The 25,414-nt window shown below is 47.3% G+C and overlaps 1 protein-coding gene across 1 annotated transcript in view; it reads left to right on the top strand.

Moving 5' to 3' along the window:
• The window catches only part of Cnnm1 (cyclin and CBS domain divalent metal cation transport mediator 1), a 56,071-nt gene extending 34,849 nt beyond the window's left edge, over positions 1-21,222 (top strand). The window contains exons 7-12 of the mRNA XM_051199811.1: positions 3,483-3,545; positions 11,248-11,411; positions 17,493-17,676; positions 17,819-17,968; positions 19,920-20,021; positions 21,138-21,222. Of these exons, the coding sequence (XP_051055768.1) occupies positions 3,483-3,545; positions 11,248-11,411; positions 17,493-17,676; positions 17,819-17,968; positions 19,920-20,021; positions 21,138-21,217 (743 nt within the window). The 3' untranslated portion in view covers positions 21,218-21,222. The remainder of the gene's footprint in view (positions 1-3,482; positions 3,546-11,247; positions 11,412-17,492; positions 17,677-17,818; positions 17,969-19,919; positions 20,022-21,137) is intronic.
• The last annotated feature ends 4,192 nt before the right edge of the window (positions 21,223-25,414 follow it).

The raw sequence follows: 25,414 nt of genomic DNA, 5'->3' as shown, positions 1-25,414 counted from the left end.
ATAAATCAAGGCTGGTGCAATCTGCTACTTAGCTGCTGCTAGTTCCTTACTTACAACCTCTCTGTTGGTGCCAACGTGGCTGCCAGCTGGCCGTGCATGCTGCCTGGGGATGGGGGCTGGCACAGGGCTGCCAGCTGGCTTGAGCTGGCCTTCTGTGCTGTACCTTCTTGCTGTTTTCTGTGCAGACTTGGTGTGTTTGTATGTAGAAGGCATGGCTTCTATTGTGATGTGTGTCGCAGAAAGTTTTCTCTAGGTGTCATTTAGATTCACTGGTTAAATTGTGCACTGTGGTGGCCACTTTAATATCAAATAGGATATTTCTTTTAATCATAAAAAGGATTTTGCATAGTGTTTCTTATTGGAATTTATCAGAGGACTTTGGAGCTTGATATTCAAAGGACAGAGCAAGGTACATGCTGCTTCAGAATGAGAAAATGGGGTTGGGCATACAGAGCAGTGGTCAAATAGTTATCTAGCATGGACAAGGCCCTGAGTTCAAATTCCAGCACCACAAAAATAGATAAATAAATTTATCAGTTAAATTTTTAATAAGAAAAGTCAAAGAAGTAATTTGTTCCATATCACCCAGCCAGTTGATGACTTACCTGGATAGGATCACTCCTGTGTCATGATTATTTCCCACAGCACAATGGGTAGAATTTTAGATCCCTGTTCCAGAATGCTATTGCTATATGGACATGATAGAATAACTTACCATGTCATTTTGCTTCCTGGCTCACCAGCTGGCTGAAATGAAGTCTTAAGTATCTGTTCTACCCACAGGGATATAGAACTTGAGTAGGGAGATCTGAGAGAGAAAGCATCAGTACTCAGCATAGGGAGGTGAACAGGTGAGAGAGTTTCCAGGGCCAGGGAACCCTTCGTTCTCAGAAGGAGTTGCCCATGCATCACAGTAGAGATGCTCTTAGCACTCTATGATGCTGCCTAGAAATGCTGACTCCAGAAAGAACTGTGAGATAAGAAAATGAGAGCTTCATACATCTCCCCATCCCCACCCTCTCCCTCCCTACCTCATATGACTTTCTTAAAGAAGAGGGCCAGCAGAAAGGCTCAGCAGGGAGGCACTTACTGCTGAGTCTTATGGCTGAGTTTGGTTCCAGGGCCCCTGGAAAAGGAGATCACTGACTTTCACTCTCATACGTGGCACACCAGCTCACCTACACACACACACACACACACACACACACACACACACACACACACATCAATAAATATAAAAAACAATTTCAAGTAAAAAGATACTATCTGGCTTCCTCTGATTCTAGTTCTATCAAAAATCATTTGCTTTAATCAGTGGAAAAAAAGAATAATCTTGCAATAGGGTCTTTTTTTTTTTCATGTTTTATTAAATGTTTTTGGTTTTTCAAGACAGGGTTTCTTTGTGTAACAGTCCTGGCTGTCCTAGAACTCACTCTGTAGACCAGGCTGGCCTTGAACTCACAGAGATCTGCCTGCCTCTTTGCCTCCCAAGTGCTGGTATTAAAGGCGAGTGTCACCACCACCCAGCTATTTTATTAATTTTGTTTTAAGTTAGCGTAGAAAATAATGGGTTTTATCATGGCATCTTCATATCCATGAATCATTATACTTTATATTCAATTTAACTAATTAAAGGAAGCATTAAATTCTCTGTCCCCTCCCATGCTTCTGAGCCTTTATACATATCCAGGAAAGATAACACCATTGGTCAGGAGTGGGAAAGAGTTGCTGTCCACCATCCATCAAGTTCTTCCAGAGAAGGGCGGACCAACTGCTAAGTCACCCACACCCCACGGGTGCTCCCTACGTTGATGCTGAAGTCACGTTCAGGGGCTCCGAGCTCCACGTTTTACTGACCAAGAGCATTGCATGCAGCTGGAGAGTGAGCCCAAACCACAGGGCAGTGAACTCTTGCAGGGCCTTGAACTAGCAGGGGTGCGGTTTTCTCACTCGTTGAGGTAGAAAGTAAGACTGTGTATTTGCGGGGACACCTGTGACCTCAGAGGTGAACCTGAAGTTACAAAGAATTCTCCCAGGTGTATCTGAGTGGGGCACAATCCACACTCCATCCACCACCACCCCCTTTTTGAGACAGGGTTTCAGTATGTAGCCTGATTAGCCTAGAACTTGCTATGTAGACCAAAATTCACAAAGATCTGTGTACCTCTGTCTCCCGAATGTTGGAATTAAAGGCAAGCATCCGTGCCAGGCTCACACTCTACTCTTTATCTTGATGTTGATTGCCAGGATTCTGGGAGCCCATGATGAGGGAGCCCAGTTTTCTTGAGGAACCTCACATGAGCTCAGGTAGAACAGGGCCACACAGAGGTATGCAGAGGGAGAACAAGCCTGCCATCTGCTTCGCAGAACTGAGACCAGTGTGTCTCAGAACAGAGGCCAGTTCAGACACTCATTAACATCCTATGGCAGTACTAATGGTTATTGGACAGATTAAACGAACAACCCTCCTCTTCGCCTGCAAGGATAAGTAATTTCAGATCAGGGAAGAGAAAACTGCAGAAGCTCCCTGTTTCCGTGTGCCTTCAGCTTGCAGATCAGTTTCACTTGGGTCCTGGGAAGGGACTCTGAGAATGGTCAGACAGGCAGGCAGACAGACAGACAGACAGACACACACACACACACACACACACACACACACACACACACACACACACACGCACACACACATCCTGTGTAGTGCAGCAGGGTTAACACCAGGAAAGAACTGGAGTCCTGCACAGTCTGCTCTTCTGAGGCCTAAATGATGGCTACTGCCATTTCTGACCCCGGGGGAAAAAGAAAGGGAGAGAGAAAAGAGAAGGAAAGAAAGAGAGGTGCTTCAGAATGCTTGTGATTTCTACAAAGTACCTGGGATTTGCTTTATTCACAGTTGAGCTTCTAGAAACCTGCCCGGCCTTTGCCCCCAGCCTCTAGCAGTGCTCAGCTCCTCACCAGCACTGTGCCCACAGTAGAGCATCACCTGGGAGCCTAGGCAGGACCCAGCCTCCCAGTAGATGCCCTCCCAGCATGCACCTGGCTTCCTGGCCTCTGAATGTCTACCCAAGGGCTCTTCTGTAGGAACAGGGCGACATGAGACAGCTGGGAGAGCAGAGGGCAGGGGACAGTACTGGCCTCTAGCACACTTGCTAGCTCAAGGTGGGCACCTCAGAGAGAAAGCTGCTTATGTGTTCCCTCCAAGGGCACTGGCTGTGCTAGTCAGAAGCATCTGCGATTGCCACTGAGATTATCCCATATCCTTTCAGGAGACCTTCAGTCAAGTTCATGTTATTTTGTCTCTCTGGGGTGACTTCATAAACATGCAACTCCTGTGTTTTCTGAAACAAGTTTTATTTTTTGCCATGCAATGTGATATTGTGAAGAACCAGGAACAGACTGTCTCACCCATTTTGCTCTTTGTCTCTCTTCTTTTGTGTTTATCTTCCCCTTTGCTACTCACATATCCTTGGCCCCTGACTTTTTAGTGCCCGTCTCTGTGTCTCGTACCTTCGCCTTCAGCAGAGGGGACTCCCTGGCAGGCTCCCCAGGTAAACATGCATGGGTATCTCGGGTCTCTATAGATCCAGTCGGGTTAGCAGGAGGCATTTGATCTCCCTCACTGTCCTGCATGAGAACTGGTCTCTACCCACAGGGACTCCAGTGACTAAGGCATAGTGCATTGCACAAATAATACTCATTTCACGGCGGGCTGGTTCAGCAGCTTTAGTTGGGAGTTTTCCTGACAGAACATATCTGTGTATATACATTGAATAATGGTTGAGGTGTTAAGTAGGCTGAGGTCTTCCAAATAATTTGACTCTACAGGGTGGAGGGATAAAAAGTGCAGGAGGGAAGGAGGAGGAAATGATGGAAGAGTGTCCTACGTTCCTACCACCTCTTTTCCTGCTGCCGTTAACCACTCACCCATCCCCCTCTTCCTAGTGGATCTACTGACTGATAGTTGCATTTCCTGTGGTCCTGCTCATACAAAGGCATGTATGAGCAGGTATGTAAAAATGGCCACATAGCTTTTTGTTACATGTAACTCCTCCTGTTAATGAAATAACAATTTGGTGATTTTGTTCTGAACTGAGTAAAGCCTAATAGAGAGCTCAATAACCCAAAGACTGAGTTGAGTACAATAAATCTGAATAATTAAGTAGCTGTTTTTATATTGCTTCTATCTTTAGAGGTTGATCTCTTTGTACCATGGAGTGAGGACCAAAGCAGGAATGCATTAGTTAAAATTTCCTGCAGCTAAAAAGTCCAGTTGCCTGTGGTTTCTTCATCTATGTCTCCTTACCCACACCCACCACATCCTCTGTGATCCAAGACTCAGTTATGTCTGGTCCTGGTTGGTTGACCTTCTACATCGGAAAGACCATGCCCTGAGACCTCAGATCCCATATTCATAGCTTCAAACATAGTTACTTTAACTTCTCTCCCAAATCATGTTTTTCAATCCAGAACCATCTGGTTCCCATGTTTATCTGTTCAAGACAAGTTAACCACCTTCTCAAATTTCACCAGAGTTTTCTCTCTCTGTGGATGGTAATTTTCCACTAAGAAACAAAGCTCATCTCCCTTTGTGAGAGTTCATGCCTTCCCAATGGCTACAGGCTAGAACAGTCCATGTGAGATGCCAATCTGGTATCCACACCAGCTACGTGGTCTAACCCCACATGCCAGCAAAATTAGAAATGACCACATCACGGACCTTCAAATCTTGGAGAATGCCAAGCGTGCATTGTGAATATGCTACAGAAAGCGGGGAGGGTGTGCATATTTTTACAAGATTTTAAACCAGAAGAATCAAAGCAGGCATGTATTTTTCTTTTTAATTAACCCTCAGCTAGCCAGACAACCCAGTTAGTCATAATTTCCCTGTGTAAGGGATAGCAGTAGTTCACTGATAGTTCTTATGAAAACCTTCATGTAGCTCAGTCTCGGAGAGTAAACAGACTCGCTGGCTGTGTGGCCCTTCTCCCACCAGAGGCAGAGACTTGTCTTACTGTGGCTCATGCATGCCCCAGAGGGTTCTTTCCACCTTCCCCCATTCTCCATGACTATGGATGTTCAATCCAACAGGAAACCACCAGTAAATGAGTTGAAAACAAGACCATCCTTTTCCAGTCTTGCTTCAGCTCTGCGGGGTGGACCAGTCACAGATGCAACAAGAGAAATCAAGTAGCCAGCGCCTTTTCCCTCAGCCCTTTCCTCCATTCTTGTTGTCGGTCCCTGTTTTGAGACAACCGCTAGTCTCCATGATAACTGGGTGACGTTCTCAGTACTCTACACGACAGCCCGCTAGTCTCCATGATAACTGGGTGACGTTCTCAGGACTCTACACGACAGCCCGCTAGTCTCCATGATAACTGGGTGACGTTCTCAGGACTCTACACGACAGCCCGCTAGTCTCCATGATAACTGGGTGACGTTCTCAGGACTCTACACGACAGCCCGCTAGTCTCCAGGATAACTGGGTGACGCTCTCAGGACTCTACACGACAGCCCGCTAGTCTCCATGATGACTGGGTGACGCTCTCAGGACTCCTCTACACGACAGCATTGCCTATGGCATTCTTGTTTCTGTCCAGTTTTAGCAAAGAAGCCTTGCATTGCTTCTTATCCCAGTCTTGATTTCTGCTCCAAAAAATACAATATAATATAATATATATGTGTAAGTATATATGTATATATATATGTATAAGTATACACATATATATGTATAAGTATGCACACACACACACACACACATATATATACATATATATATATAAAGCCTTAACCTGTTTTGCATAGGGAAAAAGATAAACCCTAGAAACTGACAAGTTTAAAAACAAACCAGAGTACTAGAAAGAGAGATCAAAAATTAAAATTAAGAGCACTGGCCGCTCTTGCAGAGGACTCAGATTGAGTTCCCAGTACCCACATAGCAGTTCACAACCCTCTGTAACTCCAAGTACTGGAGATCCAGTGCCCTCTTCTGGCCTGCATGTGTACCAGGTAGTCTGTATGGTGCATGTATGTATATACATGTAGGCAAAACACTTGTACATATAAAAGTAAATTTTAAAAGTTAAGAAGGCTGGGCAGTGGTGGCACACACCTTTAATCCCAGCACTCAGGAGGCAGAGGCAGGTAGATCTCTGTGAGTTCAAGCCCAGCCTGTCTACAAAGCAAGTTCCAGGATAGCCAGAGCTAACCAGTGAAACCCTGTCTTAAAAACAAACAACAAACAAAGAGTTAAGAAAAAAGTTCTAAAAAAGGAATCACATTATCATACTCCCCACAGCCACTTTTGGAGATGGGTAGAAATTACTCTAGGGAAACAGACTCCCAGAAATTAAGCCATTTGGTCAGTCCCTTTTGTGTAGTAATTAGGCAGAGGGATGAGGAATCCAGGTCCCTAGATCCCTCTTTCTCGTGCCTGGGACAGTTCCTACATCTCCATATGTAGGTATTTTGCGCCCCCTAGAGGGTTTCAGTGTGTCTGCATTAGCCACACTAATGAATATGGGACTCACACTGGACTGAGTCCAAGAGTCCTTGTACCAAATATTTCAGCAATATTGAGCATGTGATTGCAAATCATTATCCATAGGGCATTTCTTTGAGTTTGGAGTAAGGGAGCTTAGTGGTCCATGGATCACCTCCAGAGTACAGTGCAATTAGCTGACTTTGCAGGTGCTTTTGTTTAAAACTGAAACTTCTCATTGGCCCCACCGCAGTCATCGTTCATCCGTTCATTCTTCTCCTGATGGAGATAGTATTGACTTCCCCATGGCAATCCTCCCAAAGTCCACAAGAACACCGAGAAAGGGGAGACATCAAGGCTTCAATTGGCTGTCCGTAATGTGCTTTCGGATCAAAGGCGATGGCTTTTTCTCCCAGAATATGCAAGGAGTCCCTAAAAATAATCTTTCAGCTTTGTACAATGTGGCAAGTGGAAATGTTCCTTGGGGTTGGCTCTTATGCAGTAAACATTTGGGAACCATTAAGACCCCTTGAAACGTGAGCAAGTTCATCTGGGATCGTAGCTGGGTCTGACTTGCAGGGTTCACATGGGGCTTCATGGAGGGCTGGCTCTTGGCATTTGGTTTTCTGATGTTAAAAAAGAAAAAAAACTACCAAAGAATGATGAATTTTAATAATCTTAATTGGTACTCTTATAGGCCTGTGTAATTAAGCCCCACTCCCACCCAATTTGGGGAATACAGATGGCCTGTGGTAGTAACCATGACCAAACGAAGCCGTTCCCCTCAGCCCTCTCTGATGATCCAAAAGATGTAGACAGGGAGGCACAGAGCCCTTCTGCTCCCCAAATCTTCATGCTCCCAAGGGGAGTCAAGCATTATACTTGTGAATTTTGAGTTTTGCTCCCTGAATAGGGGTGTGAGGGCTCCCTAGATAAAGGTGGGTAAGTTCCAGAACTGGGTGGCGATCTTCAAGGCTCCTGTATAGTAGGACAGAATGAAGAGGATTCTTTCCAGCATCGGTTACTATGTAAAATCTCCATCCATACCTTCCTCCACCTCCCATTCTCCCTCAGTTTTACTGCAATATCTTCCCCCACCGCCAACCCCAGTTACACTGAGCTGCTGACCAGGACAGACAGCTCTTGCAGAGTGACCACACACTGGCTTCAGGACAGGAGTCTACCACAGTCTTCCAGAGCAGTTAGTGAAGCTGAGTAGAAAATGGCGCTCCCTTCCACCCAGAACCCCCAGAGCCAGCTACGTGGTATGATATCATGCCAAAAGCAGGCCGAAGGCACGTTGGCCACTTGGTTTGGACTGCCTCCTGTTGGTAGTGAGATAGTCCTTCTGTGGCACTGACCACGCCCATTGGGGGGGAGCCATGGTCAGCAGTGTTGTGTACTGCTGTTTGATCTGTCCCTTGCAGACCTCCTCGTGATGCACTGAGGATTTTCCACGTTGCTTCATCCCCCAAGCTGTGCCTCTGTGCTCTTAGGAAATGCCAAGGGGAATTAGACAACTTGAACTAGTTTGCCATGCTGCTGGGACACTCGTCTGTTACTGATTTCTTCTCTTTTTTATTAAAAGCATTTCCGTTTCCATTCCCCTCGCTCCGAAGCCTCAGAATGTGTGTGCATAATTACTGAAGTGCCTAGTCATCAGCATCCTACCTATTGAGGAATGTCAGGCCTTTGGACACTAAAACATCCATCTTGCACGACATTCGGATGAGCTGGGACTTTCTTTGTCACGAAATGAGGGTTCTTTTTGCTCTTAAAAACTCCTTTTACAAGACAATTGTATTTTTTTGGTGTTGAAAATCTTTGGGATTTTATAAGTAACGATACAATGGTGTATTTACTTTAAAAAATCAAAACTATGTTCCTCCTTACAACACAACAGCAAAGTATGTAAGTGTGTTTGACACATGAATCCCTGAGTGAAGCAGGGTGACCTCCTAATCCTGGATGTTAATGTATGGCAAGGGCTTTGTGGGGGAACTAGGACGTCGTGGTTGCCTCTGTTCCAGACAAGGAATGGAAATGACTCAGGCAGAAGCTTCTGTAGATGGGAAAAGTTCAGTAGATAAGGTAGGTCAGTTTACCTGTCATCCTTTTCAAATATATATAGAAGCATGACCTAAGATAAGGATTCAGGGCAGAAGCTGTGGGCTGTGAAGACCCTGTCTGGTCCGGAAAACCGGACAATGCTGTATGCAGTCTCAGGGTAGCTAAAGCCACAAGAGAGCTCACATCTTCTTCCCTGAGTTGTACCCAAACTGAGTGGAAGCCACGACCTGTTGAGTTCAGCTTTCCAGACCCTGATCATATGCCAAAGAAGCTGCCCTCCAGCGAGACTACCTGCTATTCCCACATCTACCCTAGAGAAAGCGCTGGCGTTCTTAGCCAGCTGCCACCCTGAATCGCTACAAACAGATTTAGCCAAGCCAGAACTCATCACTTTGTTTTCAAGGGCTCAAGATCACGGTCTTAAAACTCACAGTCAATGGTGCGAGGTCTCTACTCTCGCTGAAATTTAGAGTTAAGCAGATCTACGAATGTGTGATTCGTTTTGGTGGAAAGAACTTTCTAAGGAACTGGAGATGGGTAGCAACAGTGAACATGGGGGGTCTTCTCAGGGTGCCCAGGTGGGGTCTTCAGAGAAGTGAGCCTCTCCAGTGACAGCTAGGGTTTGAGAAGGAAGCGGGGCTGAGAACCAAGGGACTGGCATCGTCTCAGGGAGACACACAAGTGCCTGGGGTACCAAGGAGGCCCCAAGCCCAAGAGAGGAGAGGCGGGACCAAGAGGAAATCAGCCAGGGAGCTGGGATCAGCAAGGAGTCCGGGCTTATTCAGAGAGAAATCAGAAATGAATTTATGGAAATGGGTCTCAGACGTTCACCACTGACAATCAAGGTCCATAAATATTAAATTGAAAATTTAGGAGATAGGTAATTTGTAATGTATAAACAATTTTATATTAAAGTGTATATTGCTATATCAGTTAATACATAGTGGTGGGTGGTCTCTTATTTGTAATTTAAAGTTTATCATATGTATGTATGTGTAGGGAAACACAGCATAGAAGTTTGATTTGTACTGTTGGAGTTTTAGGCATCTATTGGGAGATGGAAGGCTGGGTTTGAGGTTAAGAGTGAGGAGATCAGATTGTGGCCCAAGCAATGGTGATAGTAACTGTCCTTGATTAGAAAGAGAGAGAGAGCACAGGGCCATTTGGGTTAATGGCCAATGGCAGGACTTGTTGTGGAGTAGAGGAGTCAGGGCTAACTCCTGGGTTTCTGGGGGTAAATGGCATTCGCACAGACAACTAGGATAAAAGCGGGGTCCTCCATTCTACACATAGGAGAGCAGCGGTCCTTGTGGTTCTAGAGAGAAAGTGGCCCAAGCTATGTTTACTTTAATGTCTGCTCCATGGTTTCCGAAGCTGTAATGGCTTGGCAAACAGACAAATCACCCAACTCTGTGACTCATGCCAGTAGGTGCTAGTCAGACAGCCTGACTGACACCAGCATCTTCTCAGGAGGCAGGATTACATCCAGAATTTTCACCCTGAAAAAAAAACTTTGAAGAACTGGAGTCTTCACTTGAGCTCTCTGAAGTAGCTTACAGCCTCCTTAGCCTCTGGGGAAGACATGTAGTCGTATAAGTTGGAAAACAGAGGGATAAAAAAGGCTTTGTATTCTCTCCTTAGGGTTGTCCCATGGTTGAGACAATGCTTCTGATAACCTTCAGCTTCCCCATCCTTACTGGTCCTAGGGAAGATAGTTCATGTCCATTTAAAACCAAATGGCATAGTCTTTACTGAATTTAAAGGCACTATGGAGTCATTTATGTCTTTGGCAGAAAGTCTGCAGGTTTTTCCGGGCTTCATTTAGGTTAGAATGAGCCTTTCCATGACCCACGTTTTTAGGGACCACTGACTCTTCTCAGTGTTGCATGTCTGGGTGAGACAAGACATTCATGGAGTCAAAGGGAGTTAGGTCCTGCTACACATCTCAAATACGCAGAGTCCTAGAGTTCAACAACCAAGCATCCCTGAAAGATACTGAGTCCAGAAGCCTTAAACCCAGAGCTCACCCCACACAGCCTTGTTTCTGCCACAGAACTTAAGGAGTTGAACCTTGCTTTACAGGTTGGTAGAAACAGTTGTGAAAGGCAAGGGTAAAACATTTTAACTTTGTATTAACATGCTGTACAACTCGTAACTATTTATCCTTGTGGCTTGTGGATCTCTGTTTACGCTCTTGATCCAGGGCCTGCCACTGTTGAGACAGACTGTGTTAGCCCTTAGCCCGCCCCCCCTAAAATATGACCATGGCGAAGTGACAAGGGATTGTGAAGACAGACCTAAGAACTTGGTCTTTCTTAAGGAGTTTGTCAGTGCACTGCCTACAGTGTCTTGCTCCAATAGAGAGGTCACTACTATACACCACGTACATAGCTATCCTTGTGTATGGGGGGGGGCTCCTGCATCTAACTTGAAGACCAGAGCCAAGACAGCCTCCCACCTCTGCCCACCACCTAAGGCCTCTGCCCTAGGTCAGGCAAAGCCCGGCAGGAGGCAACACCAACGAGCCACACCCTTCTTGGGCTCTAGTGGGGTTGTGGGCCCCTGCCCTTGCATTACCACCGCTGCCTGGTAGTGGCATGGGACCTCTGTAAACAGCATCTTTTTCTCTCTTCCTCCTTCCTCCCCTTCCCCCACCTGCCATTCCTTCTCTCGCTCCCCCCACTCTTCCTCACCATCTGCAGTAAACCGGTCCCCCTCTCGCTGCAGCGGCCTGAATCGCTCTGAGTCTCCGAACCGAGAGCGCAGTGACTTTGGCGGCAGCAACACACAGCTGTACAGCAGCAGCAATAACCTCTACACTCCCGACTACTCGGTGCACATCCTCAGCGATGTGCAGTTTGTGAAGGTAACTCCTCCAGGAGGACAGCTAGCTGGGGTGCGGGACAGAGCTTTATGCACGGTCCATTCTCCTGTCCCTGGATAGGGCTGAGTGGCAATTCCTCCCTGACTGTACAAAGCCCTGCTTTTAGTAGGCGTGATGGTTTCTGCTTATTGTCATTGTTGTTGATGTTTGCCATCTGTCACAGTCAAGACTCCCAGTCCTTTATTTCAGGTGGACACACTAAGGCACAGATTAAAGGGAGGCGAGTTTGCCTGAGAGCACAGATTAAAGGGAGGTGAGCTTGCCTGAGATAGAGATGCAGTTCTAGGCAGAACTGTCTCTTTTGGACCCCTGCCATTGGCGACAGAGTGAGTCTAGTCATTTATCTCAAGGTCAGTCAGCCAAGCAAACAGAAAGATCGTGATGACATATATTGACTTACGTGATAGTATTCCTAAGCCATAATGTTAAAATGGGTCCCCGAAGCACCACCCTGAGTTGTAGCATGGACAGAAGCACTGAGGAGAAAGGCTGGTGTCTCTTCAGATCTTTCTTGGGGTAGCAGTGCCCGGGAGTCCTGTAAATCTTCTCCCTCCCTCTAGTTGATTTTTTTTTTCTTTTCTTTCTGACATCCAGGAAACCATTATAGACCTGGCTCTGAGACCTCAGCTAGAGCCCCACTTATCCCGTCCAGTGAAACACTTGGTAACTGCCAGCCACTGAAATCACACAGAGGGAAGGTCATTTCCTTCTGCCCAAAACACTGATTACTTCTGCGGTGTGCTGGCTGGTTTTCCGTGCCAGGACTCTGCAGATAGGTTAGCGATAGCCAGTATAAGTAGCCAGCTAAAGGGGCAGAACTTGCCAGATGGGCCATGTGGTTGTTGGAATAGGAAGGGTCCCCACAGACAGGTGCTTGAATGCTTGGTCCATGCAGAGGTGTGGCCTTGCTGGAGTAGGTGTGGCCTTGTTGGAGGAAATGGATCACTTCCGGGTGGGCTCTGAGGTCTCAGATGCTCAAGCCAGGCCTATGTGGCATTCACTTCTGCCGCCTGTGGATCTGGATGTAGAGCTCTCAGCTCCTTCTCCAGCACCTGCACGCCACCATGCTTCCCTCCATGAGGACAATAGACCAAACCTGAAATTATAAGCCAGCCCCAATTAAAACCTTTACGCTCTAAGAGTTGCCATGGTCATGATGGCTCTTCTTGGCAACAGAACGCCAAGGCAGGGCAGGATCAGGACTGCTAGGTAGAGAGCTCTCTGCGGGGCTCCTTACTGTGAGCCCCTTACCTGACTCGCCTAGGCAAATCTCATGGCTGCCCTCTGAGATAGGTGTGACTGCCCTTCCCACCGTACACATGACTTGGAGGCTTGAGTGCAAGATTCGTCTGGCTGAAAAAAAAAATGATAGAGTCACGATTCAGAGCTGACTCTTCTGTCTGCTGCTGGAGTCCAAGCCCTGGGATCACTGGGCTTCAGGGAGAGTTGTGGAAAGTTAGCTCAGGGAGAAGCAACCACAGCCTAGCTGAGGACTGCTCATGGGTGTGGCTGGCCATCTAACGGGCCTGCGAGCCGAGAGGCTCACCTCACTCCCCGTGGCTTACACTGAAATACCTTTCAGTGCTAATACAGATCTTTCTCCTAGGGAAAGGTAGGAGAGTTGGAACAGGGGTCGGTGTGCTAGCGCCGGTGGTTTGTAGTATCACAATTTCAGGACACAGTTTGTCAGCCACCTCACCACTGTCTGCTTGGTGCTTACTATCGATGAGGCCCTGTGCTTTTCTAGAGCTACAGGCCAATAGCAAGGGGTGAGGGAGACAGGTTTGCACGTCATAAACCAGGTAAGGTCTAGTGGTGACGACAGAGCCGTGGCATAAAGAGAGACAGGGCAGAGGGGTGAGGCGGCTGCTTCTGACGTGGCCATCAGAGAGAGCCGAGGGAAGGACACTTGCTGAGGGAGGGAGGGAGGGAGGGAGGGAGGGAGGGAGGGAGGGAGGGAGGGAGGGAGGGAGGGAGGGAGGGAGCTCAGAATAGAAGCCTCAGTGCTGGGGGTGTCGGGGATCTGAGCACTGGCCTGTGAAGAGCAGAGGCAGGCACTGCTGTCAGACAGGAATGGGGCTTCCTGAGCAGAGGCCCTGGGCCCTCTGGGGCAGCATGTGGGATTTGGATTCTATTTCTAGCACATTGCCACAGCAACTGGGGGGGGGGCTGTTAAGTAGAATTAATAGTTTCCTGAAGACACAGGTTTAAAGGGCATTTAATTGGCCGCCTTCTTGATTTTAAAACATAGATGGGAAAAGGGGAAGCTAATTCATGCTGTCACAAATTACCATAGTGCGTACACCTTACACTACTTCAGTCTGGCAAGCCCAAGGTCAGGGGCCAGGAGATCCAGTGTGTGTTGAGGGTGTACTTCCCCGACACCTTTGTGTCCTTAGACAGCAGAGAAAGGAGGCAAGCCCTCATGGAAGAATAATCACAGCACCTACTGCCCTTAAGACCCAACCCCCTCCTAATCCACTCTGGAAACCCTTCCCCTCAATGCCTTCTCCTAGGGGATTAGGTTTTTAGCATGTTAGGTTTCGGGCATCCTGTGGCACCATTTATAGATGAAGTTAAAAAAAAATCAGTATAGAGTTTGGTTTGCTACTTTGGAGTGAATGACATCTTCCCATCGAGTTTAAGTCAGCAGCTGTGGGAGCTGAAGGGTTGGAGGAGTGGTCCTTGTCCTGATTGAGATTGGAAAGGACAATCAAATGCGGACATGGCAGCTCCTCAGAGGAATGTACTGAGAAGAGGACCTTGGATAGAGAGAATTTGTGAAGGTTTTCCTAAAATTCGTCCCCATTCCTAGACCCAAGAAGAGGGAACTTTCTACAAATCACAAGGAAAACTTTCCCAACCTGAGACAGAGGGAGGTGGAACCTGAATCCAAGGCCAGTTCTCAAGGAGAACTGAGAACCGTATGTTCTTTTTGTCACATTAGAGGATCGTGATCTTGCCCAAGCTGCCAGGACACACCAAATTTAGTCCTTTTTTTTTCCACCTGAATGTTTTAAAATTGAGAAGGATGTCTGCTTAAAGCATTAGTCAAACTCTCTTTAAACCGGTGGCTTCAGAAAACTCTTAGCTCTACTGAGGAGGAAGTTTTCAAATTCAAGACAAATGTGTTAGGGTTGTTTTTCTCCTTTGCTGTCTAATGTAAGATCTTTCTTAAAATGTGAGAAAAACCACCTCCTCCAGGTTCAGAAGATGCTCAGGGATGCGCTAAGGCAACTTCCCACCTTCCTCGCCCAGCTCTGGCCTTCTCTCTAACCTGGAGAATCTCTGTGCTTTCTTGTTGACTTTGTAGTTCTAAGAATCGAACCTGGAGCCCCAAACACCCCAGCAAGTGTTCTGAGACATTTGTCCCTGTGGACCTAAAGGGAGCATGCATTCTTGGAGAAGTGCTTCCACAGGCTGCAGGGAAGGTCCCCCATGACCCGCCTTGTCCAATCAACTAAAGTTCCAAATTATTAAGTTCAAGAGAAATATGGTTTCCAGACAAGTTTAAGACGAGATAGGTAGTTTCTGGAAAAGGTTTTAAACAAAGCCGTGATTCATTCATAGACATTAATACATTATGAAGCTACCCAATCCTTGTGAATTTTGTTTTGGTTTTTGGTTAGTTGGTGGTTTTGTTTTGTTTTTTTTATTTTGTTTGGTGTGTGTGTATATGTGTGTGTGAGTGTGTCTGTCTGTCCATCTGTCCTATAGGCATCATTGTTAAGCTAAGAATGTTTGGTGGGTACCTTGCTGTGGGGGCTGTATGACTTTGACCAAGATCTCCATCACCATCTAGTGGTAAAATCCCTAAATTGCAGGATCGTGTTTTGAAGGCTAATAAACCATCCCCAAATCACAAGTTCATGAAATGACAAGAACCATCCATAGCCTAAAGGTTGACTTGTCACAATGCCCAAAAGGGAAAGCTTACCTTTTGTTAATTTCAAGATAATAATTTAGGAGATTCGTACATTATTAACTGGCCAACGTATGAAAAAACAACCTAAACTCAAGTTACTCCTAAGACTTGAAAATTAGTTTGCTTAGCTTTGTCAGCCAATCAGGATGCATTTCTTGAACATTATCAATGTTCTTTGGCTACTATGCAGTGTGTTAAATATATATGATACAAATATGGGGGCTGGAGAGATGGCTCAGTGGTTAAGAGCACTGGCTGCTCTCCCAGACAACCTGGGTTCAATTCCCAGCACCCACATGATAGTTTAAAACCATCTGTAACTCCAGTTCCAGGGTATCCACCACCCTGGTTCTGGACTTCTTGGGCACCAGAAACACATGCTACACAAACATACATACAAGCAAAACACTCAGACACATAAAAAAAATTCAAGATGTAAACATGTAAAATGTTCTATATAAGACAACTTCGCAAATAGTTAAAAGAGAATAAATTGACTAACAATAAGTAGTGCAAGCACTAAGCTATGTGGCATTATTATAGGCCTATATTATCTGAAGGATGTCCAGATCTTTAAAGATTGGGAAAGAACCAGAGCATGCATACACATGCCCACACCCACACACACACACACACACACACACACACACACACACACACTGTAAATTAAATGTTAATGAAGAATAAGATAAAGATAATTCTTTAAAGAACACAGCTATGGGAGGATCAACTGCTCTCTTGGGATTTATCAAATGTCATATAGAAAAATTTCTACATGGAGTATGGCCAGATAGCTCAGTGAGGGAAGGGAGAGGCTGGGGCATGAGGCATTCTCAGCAAGAGCGTTGGCTCTGTTGAATCTTTGAAAAGGTTAGGGTTCCACCTGAAAACTACCAAAGTCTGTGTCCTTTGGGGGTGGGGGGAACTGACACTGAGCAGAACCTATGCCTCATATTAACTAGGTCTGTTAAGAGTAAGGTTTTTTGCCTGGCCAGTCTGGTCCCACAGCCTTGCCAGCCCCAAATAATACACAGAGATGCTGTATTAGATATAATTCTGTTGACCAGTTACTAGTTTCTTATCAGCTAGCTCTGTCTTAATTATTAACCCATTTCTATTAATCTAAGTACTTCCACATGCTCTTATCTTACTGGAGAGAGGGGCTGGCGTTCTTCTCCCTCCGTCCTCCATCTTGGATCTCCTCCCTACTCCTTCCTCTTTCCTCCTTTTCTCCTAGTCCCGCCTATCTTGCTTTCCTATTGGCCAACAGTGTTTTATTCATTAACCAATAAGAGAAACATATTTACAGAATGACATCTCCCATCATAGGTCTTAGTCAGTGGGCCCCCAGGTGCCACAATGTCACTTCTGCTTCAGATCCTGAGCCAGTAGATTAGAAACATTCTGAACTGGGCCCTGAAACCTGGGTGTAACAAACCCTTCAGGTCTGATACTGAGGTGTGAGAATCAGTTCTGTCTAGCCCGCATCCTTTGGTTTGGATACGGTTTGAGCATGTCCCTAAAAGTTAACAAAGTCCCCAATGTAATGGTACTATGAGGTGAATATTCCAGAGGTAGAACCTAGAGGAACATGAGTAGGTTGGGGGGGGGGGGAGAATCACCTCGAAGGGGATTAGTATCATTTTTCTGGAATTGGATGGGTTTTTGTGAAATCCGGTTGTTGTCAAACAAGGTTGGCCTATGTGTCTAGCCCTTGCTACCGTCAGCTTTTTCCCTTTATGCTCTTGTGGCATGTGATACAGCCAGGGAAGCTCTCACCAAGTGCCAGCTCCATGCTGGTTATACTTTCCGGCCACCAGGGTCTTGAGCCAAATAAACCTCTTTTCTATAAAGTACAAGGCTCAGATATTTTGCTGCGGCAACATAGAACAGGCCCATGTGGGATCTTCCAAATACTCTTCCAAGCCTAAAGCCAGTAAAACTGAATGGTGGGACTCGGTGGTCTGCAAGTAAGAGACCCTTCATTGTCCCTCCCCTGCTGGGCTTAATGCAGCTTGGGTAGGATTCCTGCTTGGTGACATCAGGCCTCAGACCAGGAATTCCAAAGCATCCCAGTAGAGCTGCTTGTGACCGAGTGTCTACATAGCTCCCCTGAGCCTCTCTCCCCTTCCTTCCAGATCACACGACAGCAGTACCAGAACGCACTCACAGCCTGCCACATGGACAGCTCACCCCAGTCCCCAGACATGGAAGCCTTCACTGATGGGGACTCCACCAAGGCCCCCACCACCCGGGGCACACCCCAGACTCCAAAGGATGACCCAGTCCTCACACTCCTGAGCAACAGGACCAGCTTGCCGTGTGAGTCAGATGGGTTAGGCTGCTGTGGGGCATGAGCAGTCCTCCCTTACTCCTCCTCTTCTGCCCAGCAGCAATCTTGTGCCTCACAGAGCCCCAGGTCTCCTCCGAGGCACAGCGGTAACGTCCTCACTGTCCTCCCCAGGCAGCCGCTCGGATGGTCTGAGAAGTCCCGGCGAGGTCGTGTACCTGAGGATGGAGGAGATGGCCTTCCCCCAGGAAGAAATGACCAGCTTCGAGGAGCCCAAGACACAGCAACTCTCTCCATCCCCTGCGGCGGCTCCCACAACAGCAGGTCAGAGCTGGGTCCAGAGGAATAAGAGCCACCACTCTTGGACACAATCATGGTTCAGAACAAGCTGGCTTGGGGGACCCTGGGACCCTAGCATGTGTGGGCTCAAACACACATACACGGGGAGGGAGAGAGGGGGGCTGTCAGCATTTACCAAGCACCTATCATGTATCTGGCCCTTCTAATTCATCTTTCCAGGAAAACTTGATCAGTAGTAAGAGCTATTTCTGCCTGGATTCAGACCCTAGCCCCTCAATTCAGATTCTTTTTTTTTTTTTTAACACAGGGTCTCGTGTAGTCCAGGCTAGCCTCGACCCCACTTTGTTGTAGCAGAGGATGACCTTGAACTTTGGAGCTTTCTGCCTCCATCTTCCAAGTGTTGGGATTACAGGCATGCACCACCTCACTGGGTTTTAGAAACTATGCAATCTTAAGTAAATTACTCAAAGATTCAGTTTTCTTATCTTAATAGGCAAGCTTCCTTGAATGAGTTAATGAATATGAATAATGGTAGTTATATCATAAAGTAGTGAGGTAATACATATAGAGGACACACCAGTGCCTGGTGTCACTCATAAATATTAGAGCTACCCTGTAGATAAGTAGAGCATGATGTACTCTGGCATCAAGATGCACCTTTGTGCCAGGTGGTGGTGCACACCGTTAGTCCCATCACTCAGGAGGCAGATGTCTGAGTTCAAGGCCAACCTGGTCTATAGAATGAGTTCCGGGATAGCCAGAGTAGCCAAAAAGAAAAAGAGGAAGAGGAAGAGGGGGAAGAGATGATAAAGATAAAGGAGAACGGTCATCATCCATCACCCCTACTCTGCACTTCCTCTGGTCCACAGAGCAGGCAAAGTCTCTGGAACGTCCCCTGCATTCTTAGATCCCTTCATTTGAGGCACGGGGTACCTCTGTCTTGACAGTGGAGATGTTCAAAGCTCCCTGTGTCCCCGCAGCTATGAGATTCAGTTTTCCTCACTAAGGTGGACAGCTCCAATATTTGGGCACACCATACACCTACCCACCAGGCCAGTAATTCCTCCCCCAGGGTTTCAGACCTGCCCCATTCTACACCAAGTGTACAAAGCAAAGATCTGAAAAGGCTCCTGAGTCTGTTAGGTCGGTGAGACAACACATGCCAAACCCAGAAAGCACAGTCACCAGTCCAGGATTTGAACTAAAATCATGAGATTGTTTTCTCCCCCACACACCAAATTTAGTAGTTCCACCAAAGCATGTAGTTAGGAGATGGAGTGAAGGAGTGGGGGTGGAGATGGGTAGACTTTGAAGACCATCTAGTTTACCTCTTAGTGTGAGGACCCATGAGGTTGACAGAGAGGAAACAGCTCACCCACACCCAATGACCATGTTAGAAATGGACTCCACACCAGGGCTTTGGGTGCAGGTCAGTTTCCCACACCACCCTGCCTCTGAGCCTGGACCCTTCCTGGGCTCCGAGAGTCTAGGAAGCCAGGGCAATGTGTCCAGTTGTTTCTGAGTCCTAGGTTCTACAGGTGAAAGAAAGTGACATCCAGGGCACAGACTAGCCAGAGCATAGAGTATGTTCTCCATTCTTGCCAGATGGCATTTGAGGAGAGAGAATTATTTCTAACTTAGAGTAGACTGTCGGATTGCAGCTCTTGTTGTCTCTTCCTTTTGTGGCAGTAAACAAATGCAGTTCAGTAACTAATAGACAACACCCTTCAGGACACACACTCTCTCACACACACACAGACACACACCATACACACACCATACACACACACACCATACACACACACACACACACCATACACACACACACCATACACACACACACACACACTGTTGGACACTGTCACTCACTGAGAGGTCCTACCCTTCCGCCCTGTCACTCAGAGCGGCATCCCCCCAAATACCCCTGCCTGGTCCTGGCATTTAGGTTGGAGGCCTGAGTTTGCTCTCCTTTCAGCTCCCGAGGCCGAATGCTGTAGCATCCAGCTGGGGCCGGAGGCCAGCCCTTGCAGCAGTGACAGTGAGGAGACCATGGGCAAGAAGCTGCTGAGAACCTTGAGTGAGTATCTCTCCAACCAAGTAGTGGGCGCAGCAGGTTAGGGTCTTTCTCCCAGGGGAAGCCTTGTAACTCCCTAAGGAGTCACAACTCTGGAGACCCACAACAGGGCCTGAGCCAGTGCCACACCTGTGATACTGTTCAAATCTGTCCCTTTCCATTGGTGATCTGGGGACAGGAGTCCACAGGCATGCCCTGAGGCGGAACCGGACCTCCTTCCTTCTCCTGTGTTTTAAAGGTAGAGGTCTTTGGATTTTGTTTTATGTGGCCCCAATGGCATGGTTAAACAGTCACAACAGAGACCTTAGAGGCTATAAAACCCATAATGTTCACTACATAGCCCTTTGAAGAAAAACTCTGTGTCCAGGAGACTCCATAGAAAGGAAAGCAAGGGTCACTGAGATGGCTCGGTGGATAGATGCTTGCTGCCAAGCCTGAGGACCTGAGTTTGATTCCCAGGACCCACCCATGATGAGAAGAAGACTGACTCACAAGTAGTGGTCTGGCCTCCACATGAATATCATGGCTCCCACACAACCACACACACACACACACACACACACACACACACACACACACACACACACACAGTAAATGTTCCGGAGAGTAAAGAGAGCACTGTCCTTAGACAGAGGTCAGAGAGAGGATGTAAATGTTCTCTGAAAACTGCAGTACTGCAAGCAGGTGTCTTCCATCTTTGAGGACACTGACATTTGAGCAAGAGTGGGCAAGAGATGCTCTGAACCACAGCCCTTAGGAATGGCTCCCAGCTCTACCCAACAACTCCGGCCCATGGGACATCAAAGACTGGGCAACTGGTACTCTTTTGGGGTGTCTGGCAGTCACTTGAGCTGAGGCTCTTCAGAGAAGGGAGTGAAGGCATTTTAGGGCCTACGGAGTCCCTTCCATTGAACTCTGTCACAGGTGACTCCCTGGGATTGTGGTTTTCCAAGAGGCTCCTCTTTGGGGGAAGTGCTTCATGGTGTAAATGTGCTGATGTCAGCACCATGGAGCACCAGTTCCAAAGCCGGGCTCTGTCTCTGGTTGAAGAGAGGAGTCGCCTGCCCACTGAGAACATCCTCCCTAGCTACAGACTGATGCCCACAACCTGTGTTTCAGGTGGTCGGAAAAGGAAGAGGTCAGCGGACGGAGAGAGAGCCTCTGAGGAAAACTCCAATTTAACACCTCTGATCACATGATGAGGGGAAGACCTCGTTGTCTGGGTGTGAGATTCCAAGGCTTTGGGGAAAGACTCACCCTCCCATCACTTTCTTCCCCCACGGCCTCCCACAGGTGACAGAACATTCTGCCCTCCATCTTAAACCCCTCTCAGTCAGTTCGGCAAGCTTTCCCAGTTGCCTGCAGTTTGACACAGAAGGAGATGCCTGTAATGGAAGATGCTAGAAATGGTCTTGTCCATAGCATAGTGCAGGACTGGCAGGGAGATGACCCCAACTGCCAGTGCCACTCTGAGGCTCCCGGTGATATCCTTTATTCTTTGGTGTCCCTGGGTCACAGAAGACCCATGTCCTGGAATTCACCATCCTTTCTTCCAGAACAAACCTGATGCACTTTCCACCGTAGTGTATGCTTAGCATTAGCTCAGGAGGTCGGGAGGTGGTGCAGGTAGAAGAGTATTAGAGTCTAGAGGGGCAGCTGAGAAGGTGAAGGTCGGTTCCAGGAATGGACAAGGATTCTTCTACCAGAACTTCAAGGTGTGTGACTCACTGTCAGTGCCTGGAGGGGCAAGCGAGGAAGCCTTGAGTCACTGTATCACCCAAGGGCGTGTGTGTTTGGGTTTCCAGTAATACATCTGTCAATGACCCTGCTTCCCAAGAGGAGGATCAGGGAGCTTGGAGACCAAGTTGTGAGCCAGACATGGAACTTCAGGTTTTACGTGAAAATCAAAGCAGGGAAAAAAAAAAAAAACTTACGGTTGTTACAGTGAGTTTAGCCATGGTAAACCAAAGAGTGCCCAGGTCAGCCAGGAAGGATGCTCCGTGCTATCACGGAACTTCAATGTACTTGACACAGGAATGTTGAATGCTCACTTTTCTTTTTCACACCCTCCACCCCCACCCCAGACTGTCAGCCTCTTACTATATCCCTTGCTGGTCAGCTAAGTATTCCAAAAACCTACCAGATCCTGGGCTTTTAGTCCTGGGCTTTGAGGCAAATGCAATTCCAATCACAACCACAAGATGGCAGAACGACCGTGAATATCTACTCCTAAAAATAATGTAGGTATTGGGAAACCGCCAGCCTAAGGGAAAAAGTAAATCAAGTTGGAGTTTGAATTTGAGTTTCTGATTTTTCCCACCCCTTATACACCTCCAGTCAGTACCCAGAGATGCAATTCTGCCTGCCGCATCAACAAGCCATTCCCAAGCCGCCTTTCCCCTCCCCCACTCAGTCACAGGCAGGTGGACAGCTGATAATTCCTCTATGTCATTTTCGTCTCAAAGGAAAATGCTCACCCACAGGAACTTTATTTAACTCAGGGGTTGTTAACCTGGGGCCATTACCCCAGGGGAGTCATAGTTTGACTTCAGAGGGCCTATGATGCCCTTGAAACTGTCGGAACTTAGTGTTGTGTGTGTCCCAGAGACTTGAAGTTTTCTTGCTATTCTCAAAGTTCCCAGACCCACAAGGCGTTCAGTAGGTTTAAATCGTGTAACTTTCAGCCCGGCATTTCTGCAATGCAGAGTAAATATTGGGCACTTTGAGAATGGTGTATAGTTATAGGTGGTCAGGCATTCTCGTCAGTGGGGGAAGGTAGGCACCCATCAAGACAGCCCTCGGAAATCCTTGGCACACCACACAGGATGGTACAGCCTATATCCCACATAACGCCTACATCTACCAAGCCACAGTTGGCGTTGCCAAGAGGGCCTCAGCCCATGAGAGGGAAGATTGGAGCCAGGGATGCCTCTTCTGTGTGTGTCACTGACTTCACATACCCCTTGCCTAGCCTGGCTGGCCTGAGGCTCAGCCATGCACGTGTCTAGCCACCACTCTGCCTGTTTCTACCTGGTCAGAATAGACGGGGCCGGCACTCAGTGCTGGGTGTCTCAGACCTAGGCCAGAAAGTGACAAGTTCGGAGCAAGAATTGGCAAGGGAGCCTGCTGGACAAACACAGCTCCCTCTCATTGTCCCTTAGGGCACCAGGCCCAGACTACTGCTATTGCATTATACACTCCCCACTGCAGAACCTCTAAGGAGCCTGTCACCACCCCTGCCCCCATCTCCCAAACCCTCACATTTTCTTCAGGTTAAAATAAATTTAAAAAGCAAGATTTTAAAATAAAGCATTTATGAAGGCTCAATAAATTGTAAATAATTTTTAAATAAAATGAAAACGTGTTTCCTGGACAGTGGCCATTTTAATTGCCCGTGGAATGTTGGAGTTCTGATGTGGTTTCATCGGAGGTGTGTGCTGGGCAATGCACAGGTGTGAAGGAGTTCTGATGTGGTTTCATCGGAGGTGTGTGCTGGGCAATGCACAGGTGTGAACTTCTCCCCTGTGGCCCTGCTCCCGGGACAACTCCAGTGGATGCAGGTGTGGGCTGGGGTAAGGTGGGGTGGGAATTCTAATCAGTCTTAATAATAAAAACCCAGAGTCAGATATCAGGGTTAATGCTGAAGATCAAAGAGCAGCAGCCACTAGTTCTTACCTCTACCGAACCCTCAGGCTGAATGGGCGATCCTGTCCCTACGAATCCTCAGACTGACCGCTGTCTCTACAAAACCTGAGACTGAAGGGACCCTGTGCCCATGAACCCTCAGACTGAATGCCCAGATGAGTGCTCAGACTGAATGCAATGAGCTCCTGTCTCCTCCCACCTTATATTCCTCTCTGTGCCCAGCCATATCCCTTCCAATCTCCACCTCCTTAGCGCTAGGATTAAAGCTCAAGACTCCCAAGTACTGGGACTAAAGTGTGAACCACCACCACCTGGCTTTCCCTTTTAGACCAGGTCAATCTGTGTAGCCCAGGATGGTCTTACACTCACAGAGATTCATCTGTCTCTGTCTCCCGAGTACTGGGATTAAAGATGTACCACCACTGCCTGGCTTCTATGGCTAACTAATGTGGCTAGCTCTGTACTCTGATCTTCAGCCAAGTTTTATTTGTTAGATCATGAACAAAATACCACCTCAGGAAGGATACAGGAAAGTTCCGTTATTTCACTGTGGGAGGTCAGATAGGTCAGATTTTACGGGAATGGATGGCAGAAGTGGGAAGTAACACACGAGCCTGGGTGTAAATGGAGGCAGATGGGTACTAAGCAGGTAATGAGAAGGGCCGCTGCCTGCTCAACCATGACTGCGAGCGAAGTTCAGGATCTTGGAGGCCAGACCCAGACCTGCCGGAGACTCTGCTGCTCACAGCAGCAGCTTTCTGCAGACCCTCTGGGAAGAAGTGGTGATGGCATCCTTCCAGCAGTTTCTAAGCAAAGGCAAGAGGCAAGGACAGGGGAGCAGGCCAGCTGTGAGCCAGCTCTGGAGGCTGGAACAGTCAAGCAGCTGGGAAGGTGTGTAACAGCGCCATCAGTGAGCTGTGCAGAACAGTTAAAGATTCCTCTTGGAGACTCGATACAGCCTATCCTTTCCTAATACAGTAACAATTGTTTTGCTCTGGGCTTTCCTACTAAGTGTTGTAATGAGGATCCATTAGCTCATTGTGGAGAGTGCCTGAGAAATTGGGTAACTTCTTAAGGTTGCCCGGCCAGGAACTAGCAAGTCTGAGTGCCCTGTTTGTGAACAGACAGGATGTGTGATACTAATCCTACCTCTGAAGTCCACCATGTATCCATGTCTGAGAGGTCCCACAGCTTTCCCCAAACATGCACAGAGCCCCAGACACAGTGTAGGACCCACTATTATGGCCAAATCCTCATTTGATTTTTTCTTTTCCTACTAAAAACAGCTTCAGCACATTTGGTAGAGGTACTTGAAGCTGTTGCCTTATTTTTAATGGTTTTAGCACTTCACCTAGAGAAAAAATTACCTTTCCCTAACCAAAATAAATAAATAAATACATCCTAGTAAAAGTTAATGTAGGATATTTTTGGATCAGGTGATCAAACAAAATATTTACATATATGTATGTGTATATATGTATATATACATACACACACACACACACACACACACACACACATATATATATATATATATATATATAGAGAGAGAGAGAGAGAGAGAGAGAGAGAGAGAGAGAAGCCGGAAGAGGATATTGGATGCCCTTGAACTGGACTTGCAGGCAGTTGTGAGACACCATGTAGGTGCTGGGGACCAAACCCTGGTCCTCTGCAAGAGCCACAAGCAATCAACCCCCGGGGTCATCCCTCCTGACAACTCAGGATTCTTTTGCTCCCAACAACCAAGTCTG

The sequence above is a fragment of the Phodopus roborovskii genome, unplaced genomic scaffold, assembly GCF_943737965.1.
Source record: "Phodopus roborovskii unplaced genomic scaffold, PHOROB, whole genome shotgun sequence".
In the NCBI taxonomy this organism is placed as follows: Eukaryota; Metazoa; Chordata; class Mammalia; order Rodentia; family Cricetidae; genus Phodopus; species Phodopus roborovskii.
Note: the sequence above shows the minus strand (reverse complement) of the source record. Positions and strands in the feature narration are given on the sequence as shown.